Here is a 24606-nt window from a genome sequence, read left to right as displayed (position 1 = left end):
CGGAAGAGGTCCCACGTCGTCAAGGTGGCTTCTTGATTCTCGAACCACGTCCTGGTGGCGTCCTCCAATGCGAAATAGACATGTCGTAACTTGTGGTCGCTTGCCCAGTTGTTAAACGTAGCGACCCTCTCATACGTTTCCAGCCAGCTTTCCGGGTCCTCAAATGTGGAACCGCGGAACGTCGTTGGTTCCCTGGGCTGCTGCAGCACGATGGCGGACGCTGCGGCTGCCATAAGGGTTGCTTTTGTCACAGCCTTCTTGGTCTTCTCCGGTAGAAGTCCGTGCTCCGTGGGAGAGCTGTTGAAGACGGCGGCTTCCTCGATGGTCCGGGACTACGTTGGCGTTCTCTTTGCGGTCCGGGCTTGGATCACGGCTTGTCGGGGGTGTCTGGCACATGAACAAAAAGCACCTCCACCAGATGTCACGTGGTGGTGACGTTGAAGAACACAGTAGCATTACTGTGAAGGACAAAACTAACTTTATTGGGCGAACCTGTGCCCACAAAAACAGGCTACACTCATAGCACAACGATAGCGGCGAACACGGTCGGCGATCGTCGAAAATCTGATCAGCGGGCCAAGCGCGTCGGCTTTTATACAGGAGTCATCGAATGTGCCAGACTAATCGTTGGGACCCGCGTGCCTTCCACAAAGGTCTACACCATTCGCGTCCTGCGATGAAATCTGAGAACACAAGGTTCGGCGACAACAGACAGCCGGATGGAAGCACCGACAACTTTCCAGGAACTTCGGATACATGCAGGCCCGTCTCACGCTGTGCGATAACATTTGTTAGGTGGCGAAACATATATATATATATATATATATATATATATATTTCATTTCACAATCGCCTATTTACTATGCGTTGGTGACCCATGTAGCATTTCGTCTCGTTGACAAGCAAGCTATAATGAGACACGCCTTCCCTGCTGACATCTCTAATCTTGTGCTGATATGGATGGAGATTTGCGTTCTGATAAAGACTAGAGCTTCGCCGGGAAAATTAACAAGAATGAAAAAAAAAACACAATGATGTTTAAAGAGCGCTGCTTATGCTTGAAAATATTTTTGCGTAAACGGCTTTCATTGTGGATATGGAGAACAACCCTGTAGAGCCCTATCTCGGCTGTGTCGATGGTTCTAATCCATTGACCCTTAATAAAAAAAACAAAAAAAAACAAGTTGTTACGCTTAAATCGTTCAGAAAAGCAGATGTGAGCCAAATAAGATGGCGGGAATATTATCAGCGAAGGTGGCCGACCAATGGCAAGAAGCACTTGCGAACGAAGAGCATCGTGAATTCTGCCACTGAATTCTGGTGCAAGACAATTGGCCGAGATAGTGTGATCGCATTTTCTAACCACATTCGCACCGCCCTAAACGTTTCACTTCCAATCAGGGCTAATTAATTCCTTGCGTGAATGGACCATCAGTTCGGCAATGAAGTTTGTTTCATATTCGTTGTTTGAGCGGCCCTTCGACTAAACCATCGTTAGCTAGGTTTTGTTCGACGTCGCTTTCTCTTTTCAAACGAAGCTTTCAATGTGGAACACTTAGCCCCCCTCCCTTTAATATAGCATATAAAACTACAAGGGCAACAATCAGCTAAAGAAATCACCCCATCGTCAATTCCCGGGTAAAGGCGTTCAAGCACAGCTGGCGCAATAAAAATGCACGCAAGTCGAATGCACTTTCAAAACGGGGACGTAAGAGAATGAGTAATTACGGCACATAATAGTCGAAAGACTGGCTAAAAGGGCAGTATCTTAAGAAGGGAAATTTCGGGCAGAGCAACAACAAGCGCTGGCCATCTGCTACGGAACGTGTCAGTGCGGTGCCACGGCATAAACATTCTCTGGTGCAGACGTCGCTCTCCCCTCTCCAACAAGCGGTGAACCAGTACTCCCTGCATCGTGTCTTCTCCACGCTGCAAACAGTCAGTATCGTTTGCACTACCAGGGACTCGCGGTGAGGCCAGGGAGGCGATAGCGCTTGCTTGACAGTGAATATTTGAAATGTCGTTCCTCCCATGACGAAGCTGGAAAGAAATTTAGCTTAGCTTCGTGAAAATAGCATCACAGTCAAAAAACGATGGAGGCTTCTTTGCTGTCCAAACATGGTGGTGGCTTAGCAGAAGTATTGAGAACACAACGGGAAGGTAATCTGCTCTTAGGAAAACGTAGTCAGGCTGCCTTACGAGCTTAACTTAAATTATGTATTTTGTTAGGTTCGCACAGGGTGCAAAGGGTTAAAACACAGGGTTAATAAGTGTTTCTTAGCTTTTTCTTGTCGACGCGAAATGGCGTCATGTCACAAAAACGGGAAAAAAAGTACATTTTGAGTTGGTGTTTGTGGAGGACGGACGTGTTTTCCCGGCTTCGGCGAAACATGTTTTTTGTGCATGCTTTGAGCTTGCTTTTGTTTTTGATTGAGCAGATTTTTTAGCTTTTCAATAATAATGGGCTACTTTTTTTCTTTTTTTGGTAAGTGCGGGTATCTTTCGCGTGTATTTGGTTTTGCATAATAGAGTGTCCTCTCGCGCCACGTGTTTCCACACGTGCAACCATGCAGGACATTAAGGCTTTATAGCCTTTAAATAGAAGTTTGGAAGCGGCAACACCATTAGCTGTTAGTGGTTTTAGTGTGTGTGGATTGCTATCGGGTATATTATCGGGATTGTCGGGATACTATCGGGATTGCTATCGGGATTGCTATCGGGTAGGTGGGCAAGGCAGCAGCAATACAGGCCAGATGTTCAAACGCTGTCTCTTCTTCATGCAGCTTTTCACCGGCTTGGCTGCTTTCCCGGAGTGTACTACGAAGGCCTTCCTGGATGCATCACCGCTCGCATGTCATCACGCCCTGATGTTCCCGCATGCGCGCGATGACTGCCCTATCTCCGCCCTGGAAGATAGCCATGGTCTGTTCACCGCTGGATTCGACAAGATACTGACCTCTGCCATCGGTGACGTCAGCCTGGATGGTGCACTAATGCGAGTCACGACGCCGGCTCCGTTCAGTATAAAAGCCACACCGCAGCTTCATCGCTTCAGTGGGCAAGGCAGCAGCAATACAGGCCAGATGTTCAAACGCTGTCTCTTCTTCATGCAGCTTTTCACCGGCTTGGCTGCTTTCCCGGAGTGTACTACGAAGGCCTTCCTGGATGCATCACCGCTCGCATGTCATCACGCCCTGATGTTCCCGCATGCGCGCGATGACTGCCCTATCTCCGCCCTGGAAGATAGCCATGGTCTGTTCACCGCTGGATTCGACAAGATACTGACCTCTGCCATCGGTGACGTCAGCCTGGATGGTGCACTAATGCGAGTCACGACGCCGGCTCCGTTCAGTATAAAAGCCACACCGCAGCTTCATCGCTTCAGTGGGCAAGGCAGCAGCAATACAGGCCAGATGTTCAAACGCTGTCTCTTCTTCATGCAGGTATGTTACCTTACGGACGCTTATTGTATTCGATCTGACAACCGCTTCTTATTGCTGATGCCTTGCCCACACGAACGTCTTTCTGCATATATTTCTGTATGTGCTGATCTTGTTTACTGTATGAGCAGCCTCCTACTGAGTGGCGATATTGAAACAAACCCGGGCCCTACAAAACGCTCCGCCACTCAAACAGATGAGTCTGGCTCTATGATATCCGAAATGTTCGCTCAGCTTCTTGCAGGGCAAAATAAGATAACAAAAGATATAGCCGACATGCGAAAATCTATCGACGCTCGATTTGAGGCAATTGAAAAACGCATAGTTGATCTTGAGCAGCAGGCGCCCACGGTTAGCACAGCCCACTACGATAACCTACAGAGCCAAATTCAGAAAATGTCATCCACTATTAACACACTTTCTTCCCAAAACGATGATTTGGAAAATCGCTCGCGTCGCAACAACCTTATTCTTTATGGTCTGACAGAATCTGAGCATGACACTAATGAATCGCTGCAATCGCAAGTTAAGAACTTTTTTACGGACGTACTAAAGCTTGATTTTCCTCAAATTGAGCGATTGCATAGGCTTGGTAGACCTAGAGGTGGGAGACCTCGCCCCATCATTATGAAGCTCCTAGATTTTCGCGAAAAGATTAGTGCTCTAAAGAACGGCTATAAGCTAAAAGGGTCTCAGTGGCGATTATCTGAAGATTTTTCTTCAAACGTACGATCCATCCGTAAAAAACTATGGGACGCTACAGCAGAATTCCGTAACAATGGTTCAGTGGTACACCTCAGGTACGACCATGCGTTTGTTGAAAATCAGCTCTACAATTGGGATGTTGTTTCCAACTCTCTTGTAAAAGCTCCTGACCGCACCACTCACCATCATTTACCACTCTCCCAGGGGAACAATCCTTGACTTAACAATGACAAGTACGATAAACTTTGTATATTAAATCTTAATGCAAGAAGCCTATCTAACAAATATTCAAGCTTTTCCTCTTTGGTGGCATCACATTCCCCACATGTTATCGGTGTTACTGAGACCTGGTTGCATAGCGACATCCTTGACTGCGAGGTAACTCCCCCAGGATATAACGTCATAAGAGTAGACAGGAATGCGGGCAGAGGCGGAGGCGTTGCCTTGTTTTTGCGCTCTGATCTACAGTTTTCTGTACTACAATCCCCACTTGAAATCGAGACGGTCTGGTGTAAGGTGCACATTGGTAAAACAAATGTAATCATTGGTGTGTTTTATCGACCTCCCAGACATACCTCAAATGAAATAATGATCCTTAACGCGTTCATCCAAGAGCACGGTTTTGGCTCCTCAAATTTAATCTGCATGGGGGACTTCAATGTACCTAACGTTTCGTGGGCTTCATTATCGATAACTGGTGATAACGTCCCTCTTTCTAGAGAGTTGGTTGAATTTACACTATCCCTTGGATTGAAACAAATTGTATCTAACCCTACTAGAGAGTCGTCCATACTAGATTTGATTTTCCTAAGTGCACCGCTCTTTACGAGTGGCTTTGAGTGTGAGATTACGGACGGTATTTCCGATCACAAGGCTGTTATTACTACTATTAATCTTTCAGTTTCAAGGCGCCACTATGAATATACCAGTTTTTACGATTTTAATCATGCAGATGATACGTCCATACTTGATACATTAAGCATTTCATTCGACAGATTCTCCCAGTTATGCACTACCAGTGATATCAATGCTATAGTATCCCATTTTGAAAACATTGTCCATACTTGCATAGAGCGCTATGTGCCATTGAAAACAAAAAAGAAAAATCTAGACCTTCCTTGGATGACAAGGGAAATACTGCATTTGAAGCGTCGAGTAGCCAGAGGACGTCGGAAGCGCCACATGAATGCCGAAACAAATGTCCAGTTCCGCTTTATGAAGGAAGAACTCCGTCAAAAAATGGACGCAGCTAAGAACTTTTATTATCAGTTCACTCTACCTAACTTAGTTAAAAGTAACCCACGAAAATTTTGGAGCTCAATTTCGCCAATAAAGAACACCTACCAGACATTTCTATTAGATGATTCCGAAGTAAGCGATCCTGGACCTATTGCTAAAGCATTCAATGAATATTTTCAGTCTGTATTCACACAGGACAATGGCGTAATTCCTCCCTACTCCACGACAACTAACATGTCCCGTGCAATTAACAATGTTACAATATGTAAGCAAGGAGTCCTGAACCTTATTTTAAATCTTGACACCAAGAAAGGCTGCAGTCCAGACAATGTCAACAATGTGTTCCTTCATCGTTATGCGCTATGGACGTGTCAATACCTCACATTGATTTTTGAGAAATCTGTATCCACTTGTACAGTTCCTTGTTCATGGAAACGGGCTAGAGTCATTCCATTGTTCAAATCTGGGCAGAAACAATCTCTACTAAATTATAGACCCATTTCGTTAACTTCTCATGCATGCAAACTCCTTGAACACATAATTTATAAACACATTATCACTTTTCTCGAGTCTAATAATATTTTATGCAGCGCTCAGCATGGATTTCGTAGTGGTTTTAGCACAGTGACTCAATTAACTGAATTTACACATGACATCGCTTCTGCTCTTGATTTAGGTCATCAATTAGATGCACTCTTCATTGATTTCTCCAAAGCATTTGATACTGTACCACATCCTAAACTATTACATAAACTAAGCTCTATCCTTAATAACCCTCTTCTCGTTGACTGGATCCGTAGTTTTCTTTCTGATCGTTCACAGTATGTTTCTTTTAATTCATTCAACTCTCCTGACGCATCAGTATCTTCCGGTGTGCCCCAAGGTTCTATTTTAGGGCCATTGCTTTTTTTGCTTTACATTAACGACATTCCAAGCTCTGTTTCAGTAAAAATTCGGCTTTACGCTGACGACTGCGTTCTCTACAATGTCATTTCTTCACCTAACGATCATAACACTCTGAATCAATCTTTTATAAGTTTTTGTGAATGGTGCGAACTCTGGCAAATGAACATTAACTTCAAGAAAACAGTCGCCATGTCCTTTCACAAGCATGCTAATTGCTCATATTTCAACTACTCCTACAAATCTACTTTTCTGCAGCGCGCATATGAGTATAAGTATTTAGGCCTACTTTTCACTCCAAGATTATCCTGGTCAGAACATATTCTAACAACTTGCAACAAAGGACTAAAAAAACTTGGTTATCTAACCCGAACTCTACGTGCTGCCCCCAAAGAAACTAAACTCATTACATACAAAACACTTGTAAGACCTATTCTTGAATATGCGTCTACCATATGGAACCCTTACAAAATTTCGGACGTCCACAAAATTGAATCTGTTCAGAAAAAGGCGGTTCGTTTCATATACCGCCGTTATGATAGAATGTTTTCACCGTCATCTCATATGAATATGCTTGGTTTAACCCCTCTTTCCCACCGTCGTCACATTAATTCTCTGAAACTTTTACACTCTCTATTTTACTCTCCACATTATGCTTCCCCTAACACATATCTGGCCCGTGCAAAGCCCCTAATCACGAGAAACAGCAATGACTTAAACTTATCCGTCTTTTTTGCTCGCACCAACACTTTTAAATATAGTTTTTTTCCTCGCACAATTGAACTCTGGAATGACCTGCCTGGTTCCATCCGTTCTTTACCACATAGAGAATTTGGGGATGCCATTGAATGCTCCCCTTAGTCATGTTACTCACGTATGCTTCTTTTGTATAGTGATTTTCTTTCTCGCATTTGTATTCACCCACTCCTGCAATAGCCCTTCTGGGCTGCAGTATTTGTAAATAAATAAAAAAAAAATATTGCTTTGCTAGGAAAGTGAGAGCGTGGCCACATGCTTGTACACGTGCGAGCACGTGTCATACCTTGTCTGTGCAGCATCGTGCCGTTGCTTTATTGGGGGGCCCCACGGGCGCTCAGGTGGCAAGTGTGGATATTATTGAAGAAGGTGCCCAGCGAAACCTCACAATAAAATCACCGTCGATGACAGAAGAGAGACGAAAACAAGGAAGAGAGCTCGTCATGGAATAGGATACATACACATGTAGTGCGGCAGAAGAAAGGAAAAGTGGGTAGAGATTCAGGAGGAGTTAAATAGAGAACAAATAGGGATTTATGAGGTTACAGAAATGCACCTTAGAGACTCGGAAGAACCGCCAGTGATAGGGAATTATGTTTGGGAAAGGTGCAACAGAACTAAATAAGAAGGAAATGGAAGGGGAGTCGGAATGCTTATCCATGAGGGAGGCAAATGGAAAAGGGTAAACTTAAAATGACAAGAGCACGTTTGGTTATCATGTACAATGAGTAGAGAGAAAACTTAGCTGGGCATGAGGAATTTGTGGACCGGAAATGATTGCATAGAGAAGAATGAAGACTTAGTGGAATTCCTAAGTGCTGATATTAAGGGTTTCGGGAATGATGCCGAAATTATCCGATTAGGTGACATGAGTGCCCAGATGTAGGATCTAGATCTTTATACCGAGAACAGCGAGATGTCAATGCTAAATATCTGTGAGCAACATAACCTCGTTATCGTTAATACTGCGCCAGTGCTGTATATTTCCTCTAATGTATGCATTTTATGACAGGAGGTCCCCTTTCAGCCACATGCTCTGGGACCTCCTTCTGTATACTTGTGTAAACATGTGTAACTACTTATTAAAGAAATAAACTGAAACTAAAAAAAGTTTCATTTGCAGACCACGTGGGATGGGGGAAACTGGCAATCGACCATTGGTTACTATCTGATGGCTGAAGGAATTCGGGATAAGTTGAGAGAAATGGTCATTGACGAGGATGGGTATAGTAGCATAGAGAGTGATCATAAACGCATCAATTTGAACATGGGATACGTAGTTGGGGAAGAAAGCAAGGAGCACCAAATGGCCAATCCAGATTTCATCGCTGAACAAATAACAAGTGTAGTCACAAGTGTCGAGGAAGAAATTGGCAAATGGCGAGGCTAGGTGTGGGAATATAGTGAGCTTCTAAGTGTAATAACGACAGAAATACGGAAAGAGAAGCGACATACACTCTGGAAAGGAAAAAAAAACAGAAAAGCTGGTACAAAAGGGAAAAATGAGAAGCAATCGCCAAGCGACAGAAAACATCCCGAGAACACAGGCAGATAAAACACAAACCGCAGTTTCTACAGGATGTAGTAGTAGTGAGCAGTCAGTAGGCAAAACTCTGGTGTCGGTGATTGTCCACGTTGTACCTACATGACGAGGGTAGAGTTCCTCCAACGAGTGGTGGCAGACTTTGCTCGGGACTTACGCGAAACCACTTTGTCTAATGATCGTGCTCACGCTCTCTATATTTGCGCCCGTGAATCACTTCTCGCCCTATTAGCAAAGCAAGCGATACTGCAAGTAGAGTGTAACGCAGCGTTTATTTGTACGTTTTTGTCCCACTTCCCAGAAGAATGAAATTCTCTACCGACCTTGGAGCAATTGTGAACCCATTGCTCGTGCTGTTACTTCTTGCGCGGATCCAGTTGAGCCGAGCGAAGCGTCTCAATCCAATAGACCCGGACAGCCCAGAAGCCTACCAGATGGCTGAGTACGCCGAAATAATGATGTCAGAAGACGGTGACGTTGTCAACCGAGTGGACAAAGTTCGACTAGCATTCTGGAACGTGAGTAAATTTATAACTACACCCGGTTCCTTTTGCCACCTTAGCTTGTTACTCTATGCAATATTTCAAATTTGGAACACACACACGACGAAATTTCAGTGCAAGTACTACTAGCAAGATTTGGAGCTGCCGCTGCACGTTTTTGAAGTTCTGCAACAGGGCTTCGAATATGGATGGATGGATGCTACGAGCGACCCTCTTGAAACGGGTTGGTGGTTTGCGCCACGAAGGTGTTTTCTTACTCTGCGAAATGTCTTGCCTATCTTACCTTTTTAACGGACGAACATTTCCCGGCATCAAACTTTGCTTTTGCAGACCCCCGTTCTTTGTCATTTGCTTGTCTGCCACCAAACCTGCAACCATCTTTTACTAAACTGTGTGGCGGACATGCTTACTTTGCCCCTGCTATCTATGAACCCAGGGGCCTCAAGTAGGCCAGCGGAGCGTAAACCGAAGGCCCCGTATATTATACCTTTACATTCTAATAAAAGATGTTTCGCCATTTCTTTAGCAACCACATGTTTCTTCTTGCTTTGTGTACCTCGCTTTACAGCTACGCCTTCTAAGGCATCCTGATCTCTCTTCGACAAATAAAAAAGCTTCCCTTAGAGTTATCATCTATTGTTTCTTTTTTGATTTAGTTTTTTTCCTCTTAGGTAGTTACTAATAGCAGGTTTCTTTTGCCTTTCCGACGCCCATGAGATTGTCTCAGCCTTTCTGACTGCGTTTTACGTTCTTTGCTTCCATATTGCTTGCTAAACTGACGCATACTTGTTGATAAAAAATTCCTAGTCCTTTTCATTCACTGGGATTCAGTGTTTGTTCCTATACGAACACCTGAACACTCTGGCCATTTACTTTCTTTAAAGTTCCTCAGTACGTTTTCGAAAGCAATCTTGCTCTGAGCTTCGCTCAGTTCAAAACTTGTCCAGCCTACATCGCCCTGCACAGCTTCATATGTAGCGTTCCCGTGGGCGCCCAATGCGAGGCGACCGCATTTGAATATGTAAGTACAAGAACCATTACACCTTTCCACAAACCGTGGAGCACCTCGTGCCTATTGCATCCTCATAGAGCTATGTGTTTCATTAGGACCGCAATTGTGTTCCCCTTTCCTACTATTGTTATTTCTGGTGTTTCCATATATGTATCTGCCTCGTTAATTCATGTACCGAGGTGTTTGTCGTCTTTTTATCTGAGGTATTGCCTCACCCTATATTGTCAATCTTCGTTGTTTTTATTGAATTCCATAAGATGTCATTTTGTAATGCTAAATTTCTAACCTAAAATCTCATATTCTGTCCGCTGAGATTACCCGAATGTTGCATATCACTTTGCCTTTCAGCAAGCAACTGAATGATACCCGCATAAAAGAAATCTGGGAATTATTTCTCAACTTTCGTGCCCCCGTGTTTGTATGACAGATTACACAATATGGCGATTCATTCTAGCGCCCTTTCCATCCTTACCATGTAAAACACAAACTGCGGGGATAAAGGCAACCCTCTCTTGGTTCCTTGATGATATCAACACAAATGGTATGTTCTAGGTTAATTTCCATCAAAAGATGCATAGAGTCAATGCGTAAGCCTTTCCGTTCTAGAATATCCCACACAATGTTGCAGTTAAACAAGTCACATTGTTCGCTAAAGTCCGAAAGACCCATATAATGCTCTGGCATCTTCTCCAGATATTTTAGTACACTCAGTAAGAAAAAAAGTTTTCGTCTAGACCCCTACCGACTGTGAAGTCATTCAAAGTTCTCCTAATATTCATACGCGTTCTGCCAATGCTTACAGCTTTACTTTATTTGCCGGTATTGCTAACCCGTATATTACTGATTTAATGGTCAACAATCTACACGAGTGAATTCTATATTTCGTTCTCGTCCCTTTATAAAATTAATGAATTGTACTTCTTCACCCACTTTTTCGTATGTGCTTAACTTCTAAGCGTGTTTCTAACGCTTATGAAGTATAAAGTTTGTAAACACGGATAAGGCGCCTCAGACAGGCTGGCCAACGTTTCGATAGGAGGACCTATCTTCGTCAAAGGCGGCCTCGTCATCCTCGGCGTGTTAGTCTTAAACGGTTAGTGCGATAGGTCCTCCTATCGAAACGTTGGCCAGCCTGTCTGAGGCACCTTATCCCTGTTTACAAACTTTATACCACAGTGTGCTATTCCATCTGTCAGCCCCTTTCTTGTTTTTGGACTTCAATGCTTCTGGAAGGGTTTCCTTACTGTTTCGCCTTGTTTCATTAATCAGCCCGATGGGAAGCTCGTCTAAACCTGTGGCTGTGCACTTAAGAATTTTCTCTGCGGCTTTCCGCTACTCGAAATTCCTGGCCACTAGATCCTTTTCTCTGTGTTTCTCGTTCATGCTCATTTCTCTGAATCGACATCGTCGTTACCTTCAACTAATTTGACGGGTATTTTTCGGATTTAAGTTAATGCCAGGTCCCCTTGGGGTTGCTTTCAATCTTTGTTTAGGATAGCTTTCTGCCTGATAGTTAATGCGGTTTCAAGATATTCTTGGCTTAACCCTCTTTTTCTTTTCTATTTCTGACAACCAACGTTCAGTTGCACCTTTAATCTTTGCTTCAACCAGTACTTGAACCGTTGAGTTTGTTGCTCCGCACATTTCCCACTTTCTGTCGGCTTCATCCTGCAGTAACTGCGCTTTTGTTGCTTGCCTATGCTCTCGTGATGCTCTCTGCAGTTCATGAATCGCTTCCCATATCTTCTTGTTCCATGAGGTTCTCATTTTTTTCTATCTAAGAAACATGTTTGTTTCCATTCTTTACTTTTGTTTTTATTGCACTTAGAAGCTCACGATAATTTAATTTGTTGCTTGGCTTTGTCTCATGTTAGTTGTCTTCTATGGTGACTATATTTGTTATTTGCTTTTCGCTAAAATATAAACTGATCATTTCATGCTCCTTGCTCTTTTTCCTAACTACATACCCCAGTTTCAAAATTATGCTTATATGGTCACTCGTTATTGTCCTATGCCATTCCTTGTCAATGGCCACTTCCCTCAACATATCAGAAATTCGTTCTGTTCTCAGAGAGCGATCAGTGTTCAATTGGTTATTTCCAGCTTTCCATGTGATCTGGCAACGAAATTTAGTCCCGGCAGTCACTATAGTAAGGTAACGTTGCTCCCAGAGATCTAGCACTACTTTCCAGTTGTTGCCTCTAAACAACCTAGGTCCTGAGTGTCGGCATGCAGGTCACCTGGCAAAATAACTTCAGTACTTTTACCGAAACCCTTAATTTCACCATTTAATTACTCCACTAACTCTTGATTCTTGTCTCCACATTTTTTTTCTGTCCGCAAATACGTTACGCTTAGCAAAGTCTTCGTTCCGTTTACTATGCCTGATATCGAAAGATGCTCTTGACACTTTAAATTTAACCTTTCCCAATTGGCTCCCTGATGCATTAGCATGACGTGTTCTCCACCCTTTTCTCCCTCAGTTATTCTGTTACATACTCCCCGAACATGATTATGAATCACTCGCTGTTCTTCGAAGCGTCTTAGATGTGTTTCGCTAGCCGCCTACACACCTATTTGTTCTCGGTATAGCTGCTCTTCAACCTCTGACCATTCTACCTTTTTCCTGCTGTCCTGCAGGCTAATGTAGCCTACTGCACGGCGACTTCTCTTCATTACCATTTTCCCCCCTTTTCCTTTTCTTCTGACGATAATGCTAGTCTGCCGTTCCCCTAAGGGACATTCTTCATTGCTACCTAACCCGACCTCTTTAGCGCCCGCTGGCGTCCCAAGAAAGCTATTGCGCAAAAGTAGTCGCCAGACCATTTCTCCCCCTAGGCTGAAATTTAATTGCCTTACGTCCAATTTAAAGCCATCATACCTTCTCACTTGCCTGCTTACTTCCACACTCTCGAAGCCTTCTTCTCGACTCACTCTTCGTACCACTGCATTGTCGATCAGTACCGCTCTTTGTACGTTACTGTCACGTACAGGCACCTCCAGCCCTCCAGTCCTCGTACTTCACACGTTGAACTACGTGCCAAGGAAAAGAAGGGTATCTTGCTAGTGAGTCTAGCGCAGGCTCTTAAGAAGAGGAAAGTTCTGTGTATGAGACAGAGGATGGGCCCTCTAAACGTACCGAGAGAACTATTTAAAAGAAGTCGAGTCTGAAACGTTAGCGACACGGAATTTCATTTTCCAATCAGGGCAAGCTTTCATAATATATTGCAGACCTTGACGGCTGCTTCAGTATTTCCGATGTCTTTTTCCCAAACTCTTTAATTTCGATCACTGAAAATGAAAGCAACCCATGAAAGCCGCTCTGTTGCAGCGCACCAGACATCCAAGTGCTTCGAGGAATGTGCAGGCGGATGTCAAATATTCGAATGAGAGACAGAAGGTGGTATCTGGGTTTAAGCGGCCAGTATTATTCAAGAAGAGATAGGAAAAAAGTAAGACTTCTGCGCGGGTATTTAATGGTATATAATATGCCTGATTGCCTGAGGGTATGTATGGTCGGATACACCTTTAGTATGCAGTGAAGCTTCACCCGCCAATAATCGCCAGCCAAAATAACCGCCAGCCAATAATCCTGCGCGATGCTTCAGATAGTTCATAAGTCAAACTTTCCCCGTTACCTTAGTGGAGTGGTAACCACAAAATATAAAATTATAAGCGCGTAATTTGATACGTTTTTTTATGATAAGTTATGCATACATGGATCCGTACCTCATGAATATCTCTCGTATGTGTCGCCACTGGGAGACTGGAATAGAGGCTGGAAAGCGAGTGGTATTTAAGGACGGAGGCGGCGGCACGCATTGGTAATGAGAACTGTGGAGAGGAAAGTTAAAAAAAAAGTAAATTGCGGTGCCTTACGGGCCAAAACCACGATCTGATTATAAGGCACGCCGTAAAGGGAGGTACTCCGAAATAATTTCAACCACCTGAGGTTTTGTCACGTGCAGCGAAACCAGCAAAACAGCATTTCGCCCCCATCGAAATGAAGCCCCCGTGGCCGGGATTTGATTCCGCGACCTCGTGCGTAGCAGCCCACGGCGGGTGCATGATGGGCAGTTACGAGATCGGAATGAGGCTACTCTGTTGCATCAAGTAGCGTCATGCTCGAGTGCCTCGGCAATGTATGTAAATTAGGAAATACAAAAGAAGAATGTACGCAGGCAGTAGACATGTGCGACAATACAGGATCGCAGCTCAATTTCGAGCCCACACTCTAAAATAACTTACACCCTTAACTGTGAAAAAGGCTGTAAATATGTCTATAACTCACACCCTTAGGGCATCAGTTATATGTATCACACCCTTGGGTGTGAGTAATATAGACATTTAAAATATTACACATTTATTACATTATACATTATTATTATTACATTATATTAAATATTACACATTTAAAATATTTTTGTTTTGGTAATTTCTTTACAATTGGCAGTGGGCCTCTGCGATCTGAGTGGTACCTGTAGATCAAATGCTCATAGGGTGTCCTGAATATGAGAAAGAAATTTATACATGCATAAAGACGGGTGAGCGCTCAAGTCACGCATTGCAAAATACATACAGAGATTACCGTGGTTGCTAAAAAAGTCTACAATTATTGCATTTTGCCGGTACCACCTGAAGCAGCAGAGACTTGGAGGCTACCAACGGAGCATGATAACAGGTTAAGGACGGCGCAAAGAGCGATGGAACGAATTGTTTTAGACCTAAAATTAAGATACAGGAGGCCGGTGGTGTGCATCAGAGGTCTAACGGAGATAGCCGATATTATAGTTGACATTATGATAAAAAGGTGGAGCTGATTAGGCTGTGTAATGCGTAGGGCAGCGAAATAGTTCACCCTTAGAGTTGAAGAATGGGTGCCAAGGGAAGCGAAGCGCAGCATGGGAGGCAGAAAATAAAGTAGGTTGATGAAATCAGAATATTTGCTGGTGGAACGTGGAATCCGCAATGGCAAAACAGGGGTAATTGGAGATCGCAGAGAGAGAGGTTCGTCCTGGCGTGGACATAAAATAGGCTGATGATAATGTGGAATTGGTCTATGGCGAAGTCTACTAAAAAAAATGGCTGTGGCTTAGCTAAGGTTAAGCCCAGGATGCGAAGCATACTAGTCTTTATTTTAGTTGTTGAACCACTGTTTAGCCTGGTGAACTGCTGTTGCTTGGCTATATTTGGTTCGGCTAGACGAAGAAACAACTCATGCGTTACTCTGCTTCGCCTTCAAGAGTGGAACGCGACAGCGTTCCCGTCGACCCGCCAAGGGGTGTAAGACAATGGGCTACGGCGCAGCGACTACGCACCCGCATTGGACGCGGTGAGCGTCGAGCAACGCAGCGTTCGGCGCGGCAACGAAATGTGCGCCTGAGCAAGCGACGCACGCCTGAGCCTTAGAAACAGCTCGTTTCTTAGGCAACACCGCATTCACTAGAGGCGCTTTTGTACCGCTTTGAAGCATCGTACTCGTGGCTCAGTGGTAGCGTCTCCGTCTCACACTCTGGAGACCCTGGTTCGATTCCCACCCAGCCCATCTTGCAAGAGTTGAGCCAAAGCCACCTAGAAACAAGCGCAGCTGCTTATATACCGCCGCGACGCCGCGAGCGACGGCGCGAGTTGGAGCCCCGTTTGTCCTCTGTCGTGTCGTCACGGTGTCACGTGGTATAGCATGGGGTCAAAGGTCATTGAAGGCGACACCGCCGCGCCTGAGGAGCTGGGTTCAGCTCTCGTAATATGCTTCGCATAAAAATTCTGCAAAAGGCAAAGAATAATAAAAATAGAAAATAATCGAGCATTCGGCGGGCGAATAACATAGCCGAAGGTAAGCACTCACCTAAGAGAAAGTTATTTGTCGGTTTATTTCGAGACGAAATGTGAACATGAACTATCGTAGATTTGTTACTCGTAAAGTAGATTGAGTAGAAACTTATAGTAAAACAGGTTGCAGCAGATTGCAAATATAAAATAAAGGTTAATCGGTTAAGCCATTTGTCTGTGGAAAAAGAGTTCGACGATAGAATATTTGTGTCACACGAACTAGTCGTGATTATTCTCTCGTAAATTAGGAGGCGGTGGAAAGGGTGGGGAGACGTGGGACGGACAGTTTTCGCGGAGCGACTGTCATTTGGAATATTCCTTTTTTCTGTTTCCCACGTGTAACGCCAAATGGCAGTACCGCAACAAAAAGAAGAAGAGATACAGAACAAAGGGTTTACATAGATTTTAGCACATGCAACTTGCATATGTGGAAAAAGTAGAGCAATAAATTAATTTTGAGCACGGAGAGAATCAACATAATGAATTGGTATTTGTTGGGCATTTGGTTTGTTGAACTATCTACAACGGAAAATTCAAACAAAGCAATCGAAAATGCTACTGTACTCGATGAAATAAGTTTTCCGTGCTTAAATAATACGTTTCGGCTTTCAAATTGAACGTAGCAACAATGATATGGAAGACATTGGAGGTTCATATTGCCATCGTCGTCCTTTTTTCGGATACGATGCGCAGGTGCTATAACGAAACTTGTTTGTCTGTGCAGAAACTGGACGATGGAAGGGCGTACACACTGGGGTACCTGACGAGGCCTACGGACTGCACATATCCCGTGCGTCGGAATATAGAGAGATGCACCATGACTGACCCGGAGGTAGGCTGTAAAATTTTTTTCTTTTGGATTAAGTTCTGCTGTTTAGCGTGCAGAGGCAACGCAGGGCCTGTGAGGGTCGATGCAGCTAATGGATCTGGAATAAAAGGGAGCATGAACTCGATGCCAACTCTCGTGCCGCTGGTCATATACATGTGAAAGGAAATAAAGGAGAAGCGTTTTTATTAGACAACCGCTGCATCAATTTGAGAAAGAAACGTTCTACTGAGCTTGCCATTGCTAGGATCATGTCTTGTATAGCGCTTGCGTCTACTTCATTCTTCCTATATTCACAGGCAATCACGGTTGTTCGCATGAGTCCGAGCCACGTACTAGCGCGCATTTTGGGCCGCGCTTAAGCAATGAGCAGTTACCTCTTCCGCCCCACAATGGTCGTACGGAAGTGCCTCCAAGATAGTATTCATTGCCACACCTACAGACCGCGAGAAACGCCGAGAATTTCCAACGCCATTTCGCGTATCAATGCACGACACATACCGACATACTATCGAAGGTGTACTGTGCACATGCGTCCAATCCCTTGAAAATTGTGCCTTATTTTTAATGGCGCCAGTATGCCCTACGGCATGAACTAAATGAAAAAGATGTAGGCATGCTTCTTGGATGAAGTCCAGGGGCGGCCGCTGGAATAGTCTGAGCGTCCAGCGCGTTTTGTCAGGTGGTCGACCTGGGTGGTAGCCAAGGCCGCGCAAGTGGCGGGTGCGGACCTATTCAAAGACACGACACGTCTCCAGGAGGTGATCAATGGCTGCTTCTGTGGTTTGGGCAGTGCAGAAGGGACAGATCAGAGGTGGAGGCTGTTCTCTGGACGTGGCTCGGACAGCACGAGTCGAGGCGGCGCCAACGTAGATCCTCCTCAGTGCGGACTCCTCACGACGAGTTAAGCCACAAGGAAGGTTGGATCCCCGTGGAGGGATAAGTGCACGCATGGAGTGCTGCAGTGATTCTCTGTGCCGGAAGAAGCTTTCCTTTGACAACAGACGATATAGAGACAGCCGGTTGTAAATTATTCCTGCACAGTTTTTGGAGTTTTTAAATACTACACGGAAATAAACATCATGTGTGTCTGTCAGGCACTAGTAATGCATAATTACCTTGAAGCTGCATTTTTCCGTTTACGACTATTGGCTGTGTTGTTTTACTATTTTGTTAATTTTTGGGACTGCTAAAAACACCTGAATTTCTCACCCTATGCAATGCCTTCGGTCACTTAAGGTGGAAAGAAATCAAAGTGTCCTACGGTGGGCATTACCAGTGCAACCACCACCACCAGCATTTCTGCCGCGGTTTCTCCCAGCTCGAGGCTGGTGTAGAAACGGCCCCAAACGAGCGATACTCTAGCCATCGGATTGTTGTATGACATGTTGAATATACCTCAAAGATTTCTCTGGCCATCTGATTGCTGGTCATCTTAGCGATACTACCACGCCGTCATCATTCTCCCATCAGTACACCTCAGTGAAGTGCCTGCTCCGTGTGGGTGGCCCTACGCCGAACCAAAGGCTTCTCTCCTTGAATGATTTTGCGCAGACGGCCAAGGAGTTCAGGACAAAACTTACAATTGTTCCGTGCACCCCTTCACTGCACGTACCGTAGACTGTCTCACGTCACCTGTGCAAGGCCTCGAAGCCTCTTTCTATGTCATTGTCATCCCTCATCACACATTTATGTCCTCTTTCCCCCTCCAGGTCTGCAGAGTGGCAGCCTAGAGAGCGTTAGCTCGGGCTGGCGTTTCTTCCTTCTTTCAAATAAATTCTCTCTGTCTCTCTACAGCTTCACTTGGTAGTTTCTCTGCCTGTAATAATAGATACTCTTCGCCCTCACCGTCTGAAGCCGCCACACGTGTCATGGCCACGTTTCCGCCCCAACAGCCTGAGGAGCCATTAAAGAAGTCAGTGAGTATAGACTGTCGGCTGCCACCGCGGAAGCCAAACAGGCACAGCGCAGCAGTGTTCTGGTGCCGCAGCACGTCGTGTATGCCACCAACGCGTCCAGACTGGTGCATTCGCCTGCAGCGGACTCTGACATCGACATCTGGCGCGGTCCAGTCCACCAAGGCGCGCCAAGCTGTGCATTCCGCCAGCCCTGTGCTAGTCAGCCCACACTCGCCATGTGACTCAAATGTGCCAGGGTCTTCCTTTTCCTGGCCAGAGTGACATCTTCAGAGGACAACCTGCACACTGATATGTTGAAGCGCGAACGCCAACCAGATTCATGCGTCGCTCCTTTCGCCTGTTACGCAGCTTTCGGAGCCGTCCACCTTAGATTTTGTGGCCTCATCCGGCTTCTCTCATGTTGATCCCATATCCTCTCCAGTGACGAATGTCGTCTGCGTCTAAACCCTGTACACTCCTTGGTTTTCATCTTCGGGGAGAGTAATCCGTAGGGTCATAGTCATCGCGGTGTATCATCATCAGATGCCATAATCAGTGCCGCTATAACCGAGAATCTCGCCGAGCCACGATCATCAGAACACACGCTTTCCCTTTTGGCCGGACAGGACGCAGCAACTGCCCCTGCCCGCACCGCTCCGCTCCCCGCTTGACTCGCCGCTTCGGTTCGACAGCACGTCTTGATGGCCGCCGTCACGTCATCCTACAGTGACGTATTGAGAGCTTTCTCAGTACGTTAGCCTGCTCCCAAATGCATTGCACTTTCACCGTCGGATATAAAGTAATCGTTTATGAGGTGGTTGCTATTGAACTCATTTGTCATGGCGCGCGTTCTAGAGACAACGCATTCTTAACACCTGCTTGGCTGCATGTGTGTTGTAGTGCTTACTCTGCCTGAATAAATCTAGGAACGAGGCCAAGTTCAGACTCGCAATCTCACATCGACCTCGCTTCTCCAGAGCTGGCGGTGACCTTTGGGTACTAATTCAGAATTCGCCGTCTCAAGGGCCCTATAAAGTAAAACTATTCCAATTTGTTTTTATTGCAATCTCCTGTCATCAAATTTACGTAATCACCGACACAAGCATCGGCGGTAACAAGCAGTGTTGTTTGAACACCCAAATTAAACGCGAACAATAATAATTCACTTTTGTTCGGCATAAAAATGCGCCTTGAACGCATTCACGTCACTTTGACGCTCTGAGTTTTCGTCGTTTTGTGACGCCGCGTGACAGACAGGCGAAGTGGGCGCATTCCGAAAACGTTTGATCAATGACAGAGTGTTATGGCGGAAAAGTAGTCGAATCAGAAATAATTAATTTTCTTTCGTTTGGTCTAATCATGCATAATCAGTGTGCAGACTTCATATCAAATGGGCATTTTCGCGGTTTTGTGACGTCGCGTGAGGGATAGGGGAAGTGGGTGTAGCCCCAACGAGAGACAGGAAGACAGAATAAACGTTTATTGTAGTAGAGTGGGGGGTTGCCCGCAAATTTTTTTTTTACCAATCATCGAGGACTGACTGCAGGGGCCCTATAACGTAAAACTATTCCAACCTGTTTTTATTCCAATCTACTGACGTCAAACTTACGTAACCCCCGGCGGTGACTCGCAGCGAATCGGGCGGTGACTCGCAGGGTTGTCTGAACAGACCAACCAAACGCTCTCCTCGTTCATAGGAGGTCACCCTTGTTTGATTTCAAAACCAATAACATTGCCTACATTGAGCGTTTATTTTATCTAATTGGCTGACAAGAGGAGAGGAGCACGCTCAAGTGGAGAGGGTTTCGATGGGGTCGAGCCAGCGCACTGAATATAGGTAACCGGAGGAAGAGCGCGACGCCGGCAATTGTGATTGGTCCCTTTTCCTTAATTAGCTTGCGGTGGCTTGCCTAAATTGCGGCGGCGTGCAGCGCAAGGTTAAGAATGCCGCTAAAATGAATGCTCAGGAAAGAATAGTTAGCAGAGTGATGTATACGTGCCGAAAGTGCTTGATAATGTTATACGGCCACGCAAAAGGTTTGCTATACGCAAATAACCCATGCCCTCCGGCAGGTGCGAGTAGCCAGTGCTTGAGCGATCGGTGGCAGCCATCTACTGTTCCTTTCGGAACGGGCCAGTCTCCCGCTATCCATAAAAAAATCCAGTTTTGTTCGGCATATTATTGCATCTTTAACGTGTAAACGTCACTTTGACGTAACCAGCTTTCGCAGTTTTGTGACGTCGAGTGACAGGCAGGTGATGTGGGTGCAGCCTGAAACCTTTTTTTTACGAATAGCAGAAGGTTAATGGTGAAAAGGCGTCGAATCAGAAATAATAATTTTTCTTATGTTCGGTAGAATCACGCATAATAAGTGTGTTCACGTCATATCAGATTGGGAGCTATCATGGATTTCGCGACGTCGCGTGACAGACAGGCGAAGAGTGGGTGGTACAAAAATGTTTTTGACCGATCACGGAGGGCTGACTGCAAAATTGGAATAGAAAATTTGGATAACTTTACCATATAGAACCCCTGTTTTGAGGCGTGGCAGGGTGGACAATTGGAAGTACATGAAAATGCATAAAAAAAAGAAAAATACAGAAAAAAGCCTTTCTGAAAAATTCAACCATATTCGCGGAGTTTGCAAAACTGAGAGATAAACTGAAACAAGCTTTTAAGGGAAAACTAAGGCTTCATTCACATCGTCGCCATTCACACCACCCCGTCACCATCAGAACGCGGCTTGCGTCTGGAGGCTTCGTTGCGTAACTGTTTTTTTTCTCTAAAAATGGACGCCGGCGACATGTGCCATCGTCTTGTGTTAAGTAGAAAATGGAGAGAAAACGCTCTTTCCTAATGAACGCCGCCACCCTGGCGTTGTGGATGGCGACTGCGCGACTCAGGCTGAACCCTACATTGCAGGAAACGCTACCTACCGGCTTCGAAGAGAGAATGGAAGTATAGAAAATTAAACAGCAGAAGTAGTACGTTTGCTTTAGAGAAAATCCACGTTCTACGTTAACTTCACCGGAATAAGATTTTAAAAACTAAATAGTACTTTCTAGCATTGAAATTTTCAGTGGGTAGCAAGGCAAAACGCTAGGCCCTGGTAAGTGTGCTTGCATCGAGCAACGTTCTTCAACATATCACAGTTTGAAACATCCATTTTTACGTGTCGGTTGCTGAAATAATGACAAGTTATGCTCTCTTCCTTTTCTCGCAGCCAAACAGAGACTGCTTAGCTGTCGTAACGCAGCCTTACATAGGAAGCAAAGGAAATATATGGACTGTAGACCACTACGAGTGCGGGCCTCCCTTTGGTATGAATGAATATCGAAAGCGGAGCGCCGAAGTTTTTGAGCACGCTCAAAACGGAACCTCAAGTCCGGTCACCAACAACGTTTCTCTCGAACATCAAGTCGGATGAAATGAAATAAACTTCTGAGGTACAACCTTGAATGTTGCCTAGTCTTTGTTTGTGGCCGTAGAGAGCGCCGTTATAATCAAGAAGTTGAATCGAACTGGTTCGAAATAAAACAAACCGCCACGTTTCATTTTAACGTCCAATTGCAGAAATAAATGATGTGACACGTGGCTTTCTGATAACATCTCTCACATCTCTTTGCACGAGTTTCCGTTGCCGTGTCATAGCTCTTAGAAACGAGTTGCTTTCTCTTCCAGATTTACTTTCACTGCGTATGTACCGCAAGGGTAACGTGCTGATGTCATTGTGCTACACTTCTGCCTTGTTCAACACATTTCTATAGACAACATTCAAGCAGGCGAGCCATTCTCGCACGAATACAGCAACGATAGTTTGGCACCATTCAGCTTTTAAACAGCACTAACTATGTACACCGAAACGGTAAGCGTCGGTTCATTTCGTTCCCTTTGTGCTCCCAATGATTACTTACTATTCTAATTATATGGACAGTTAGGCGTAGTTTTACCGTCGACGTCACCGTGATGTTTTGTATAAAGTCCAACGGCGTAAACACCGTCTCGGCGCTCCGTAAACTGCATGTGGGAGTGAATCCACGCGTGGGGAGTCGACAATCGCGGCTCAAACTGGCACTTACGGAGTAGGGAAGCGGGGAGAAAACGCCCCACCCTCTGTAGCACGAAAAACAGTAGGGGGGGATAGAGAGGAGGGCGGGAAGGGGGGCGATGTTGTTTCGGGCGGCGATTGAGTATTTCGCGACCGGGCGCTAGGCTCATTGACGGTCGCGGTTCAGTCTCGCGCGCGAAAGGGAGTAAATCGGGGAGGCAGCACAGGAGGGAGAGTTGGGGGGCGCTTCTACTCTGCCAGCAATGCCGTACTGTCGCTACTTTTGCGTTGAAGTGATACACAACAGCACAAATGTCACTTCGCTCGCTGCTGCTGCCGCGCTTGTTCCCGCCACCGCTATGACAGCAAGTATCCGCGGTCATCGAGTGTGAGGTGTTTGTTTGCGTGAGTGCGTTGACACCATACATTTAGTGACCCAATGCTTCCAACTTTAAACAGCCGATAAAACTACTATCTTCAATTCGTATAGCTGTCTACTAATTTGCTATTCGACTTGATGTTTCGCATTTCGGGTGAAACTGTGGCTTTTTTATTTATTATCCCAACAGCTATAAGGAGGCGTGACAGTGTTGTCTATGTGTATGTGTGCTCAAAGCTACACCCGTGACAAAACATGCGCGGCTTCAACGTGACCCAAATCAAGGCATGACCTTTCATTTATATTGATATAACCTTGAATACATCTTTGTATACAGCATTCACTACCTCAGAAGAAAGCATGTGACTGATAACTTTTTAAGACCATCTCTATGATGCAATTTATTGCTACAATTCGGGTGGATGCCTACTTTTCCCTTTCATGTACTTCCCTCTTGCCCCACCTCGCAGGCTTCTGCAGAACTGATTTGCTATATTCAGTGTCCCAGTGCCTTGAGTTGCCAATGAATTAGTCCTCGCTCTACAACCCGCTAGCGTCCATGTTAGCTCAGATGGCAGAGCGACCGTCCCGGAAAAACATTGGTCCCGGGTCCGAGACCATGACTAATGTTTCTTCAACTGCATGGCTTTCTTTCTGAGAAACCCATATGTGTTTCCTTTCTACCTTCGTGCTACAATGCAGGCGGATGCCAATTTTTTTTTCCGTTTCATGTACTTTCGTCCGTTCTGCGGGCTTGGGCAGAATTGATTTGCCCTATCCGTTGAGCTTTCTGTTACGTAGCGTTTATCCTTTGTGTGTTGTTGCCTAACATCTGTGCGGATGCGCGACTCACGCGTCCCCTGATATGTTGTTTTCTGCCATAACCCCGGTCTCCTGTAATCTGGCTTCGCCGCAAGGCTTTACTGCAGTGGCCGGTATGCTTGCAGGGTTGTACGAGAGATGACGTGAGCGTTGCTCTGCTAAGGCCACCTAACGGAGGGAATATATGGGAGCAAAAAAAGGAGAAAGCTCTTCCTCATTGGCTCGGGTTCGGCGGGTGGCGCGGACGTTCTGCGCGTGCGTGGATCCATGCTTCTGCGGGACCATCTCGCGAGGCCTACCCCGGAATGGACGAACCACGGGACGAACACGATCGTTCGAATGCATCATCGTTCGCATGATCGTACGCGCGAACGACCAGGCGTTCGCGCGTATGGTCACGCATGGGACGCATGGGGCGTCACGCATGTGTCACGCATGGGTCCAGCATGGGGCGAACATATTCGCTCGTTATCCGGTCGCGGTGAGTCGGACTTCCGCGAGTTGTGGCACGCCCATCAGCATGTTTTGTGGATAGAAACTCGGCTAGCAGGCATTAGTCTATGGAAGGTGCAATAACCGCCCTTATGATTGTTTGCACTACTGTGTTGTTGTTCCTTTGTCCCAAGAGCACGGGTGAGAGCCCCACACATCTTCCTAATGAAGCATGAATTCATCTCTTTTATCGTTCTGAGCGCATGGTTA

General features: G+C 45.4%; 1 protein-coding gene across 1 annotated transcript; it reads left to right on the top strand.

Annotated features, from left to right (window-relative positions):
- Positions 1–1751: 1751 nt before the first annotated feature.
- Positions 1752–22114, top strand: LOC135899050 (uncharacterized). The gene is made up of 4 exons (XM_070522401.1): positions 1752–1970; positions 8888–9104; positions 16655–16762; positions 21879–22114. Exons 2-4 carry the CDS (start codon positions 8892–8894, stop codon positions 22080–22082), a joined length of 525 nt encoding a protein of 174 aa, XP_070378502.1. The 5' UTR covers positions 1752–1970; positions 8888–8891; the 3' UTR covers positions 22083–22114.
- The last annotated feature ends 2492 nt before the right edge of the window (positions 22115–24606 follow it).

Source organism: Dermacentor albipictus, chromosome 7 (genome assembly GCF_038994185.2).
Source record: "Dermacentor albipictus isolate Rhodes 1998 colony chromosome 7, USDA_Dalb.pri_finalv2, whole genome shotgun sequence".
Taxonomy (NCBI): domain Eukaryota; kingdom Metazoa; phylum Arthropoda; class Arachnida; order Ixodida; family Ixodidae; genus Dermacentor; species Dermacentor albipictus.
This window is presented reverse-complemented; position numbering and strand designations above follow the sequence as displayed.

What these genes read in the sequence shown, in the direction of transcription:
- LOC135899050 (XM_070522401.1), top strand. Translation starts at nt 8,892, where the DNA reads ATGAAATTCTCTACCGACCTTGGAGCAATTGTGAACCCATTGCTCGTG. An exon ending in TTCGACTAGCATTCTGGAAC is followed by an intron (nt 9,105 to 16,654) that starts GTGAGTAAATTT and finishes TTGTCTGTGCAG; the next exon opens with AAACTGGACGATGGAAGGGC. An exon ending in GCACCATGACTGACCCGGAG is followed by an intron (nt 16,763 to 21,878) that starts GTAGGCTGTAAA and finishes CTTTTCTCGCAG; the next exon opens with CCAAACAGAGACTGCTTAGC.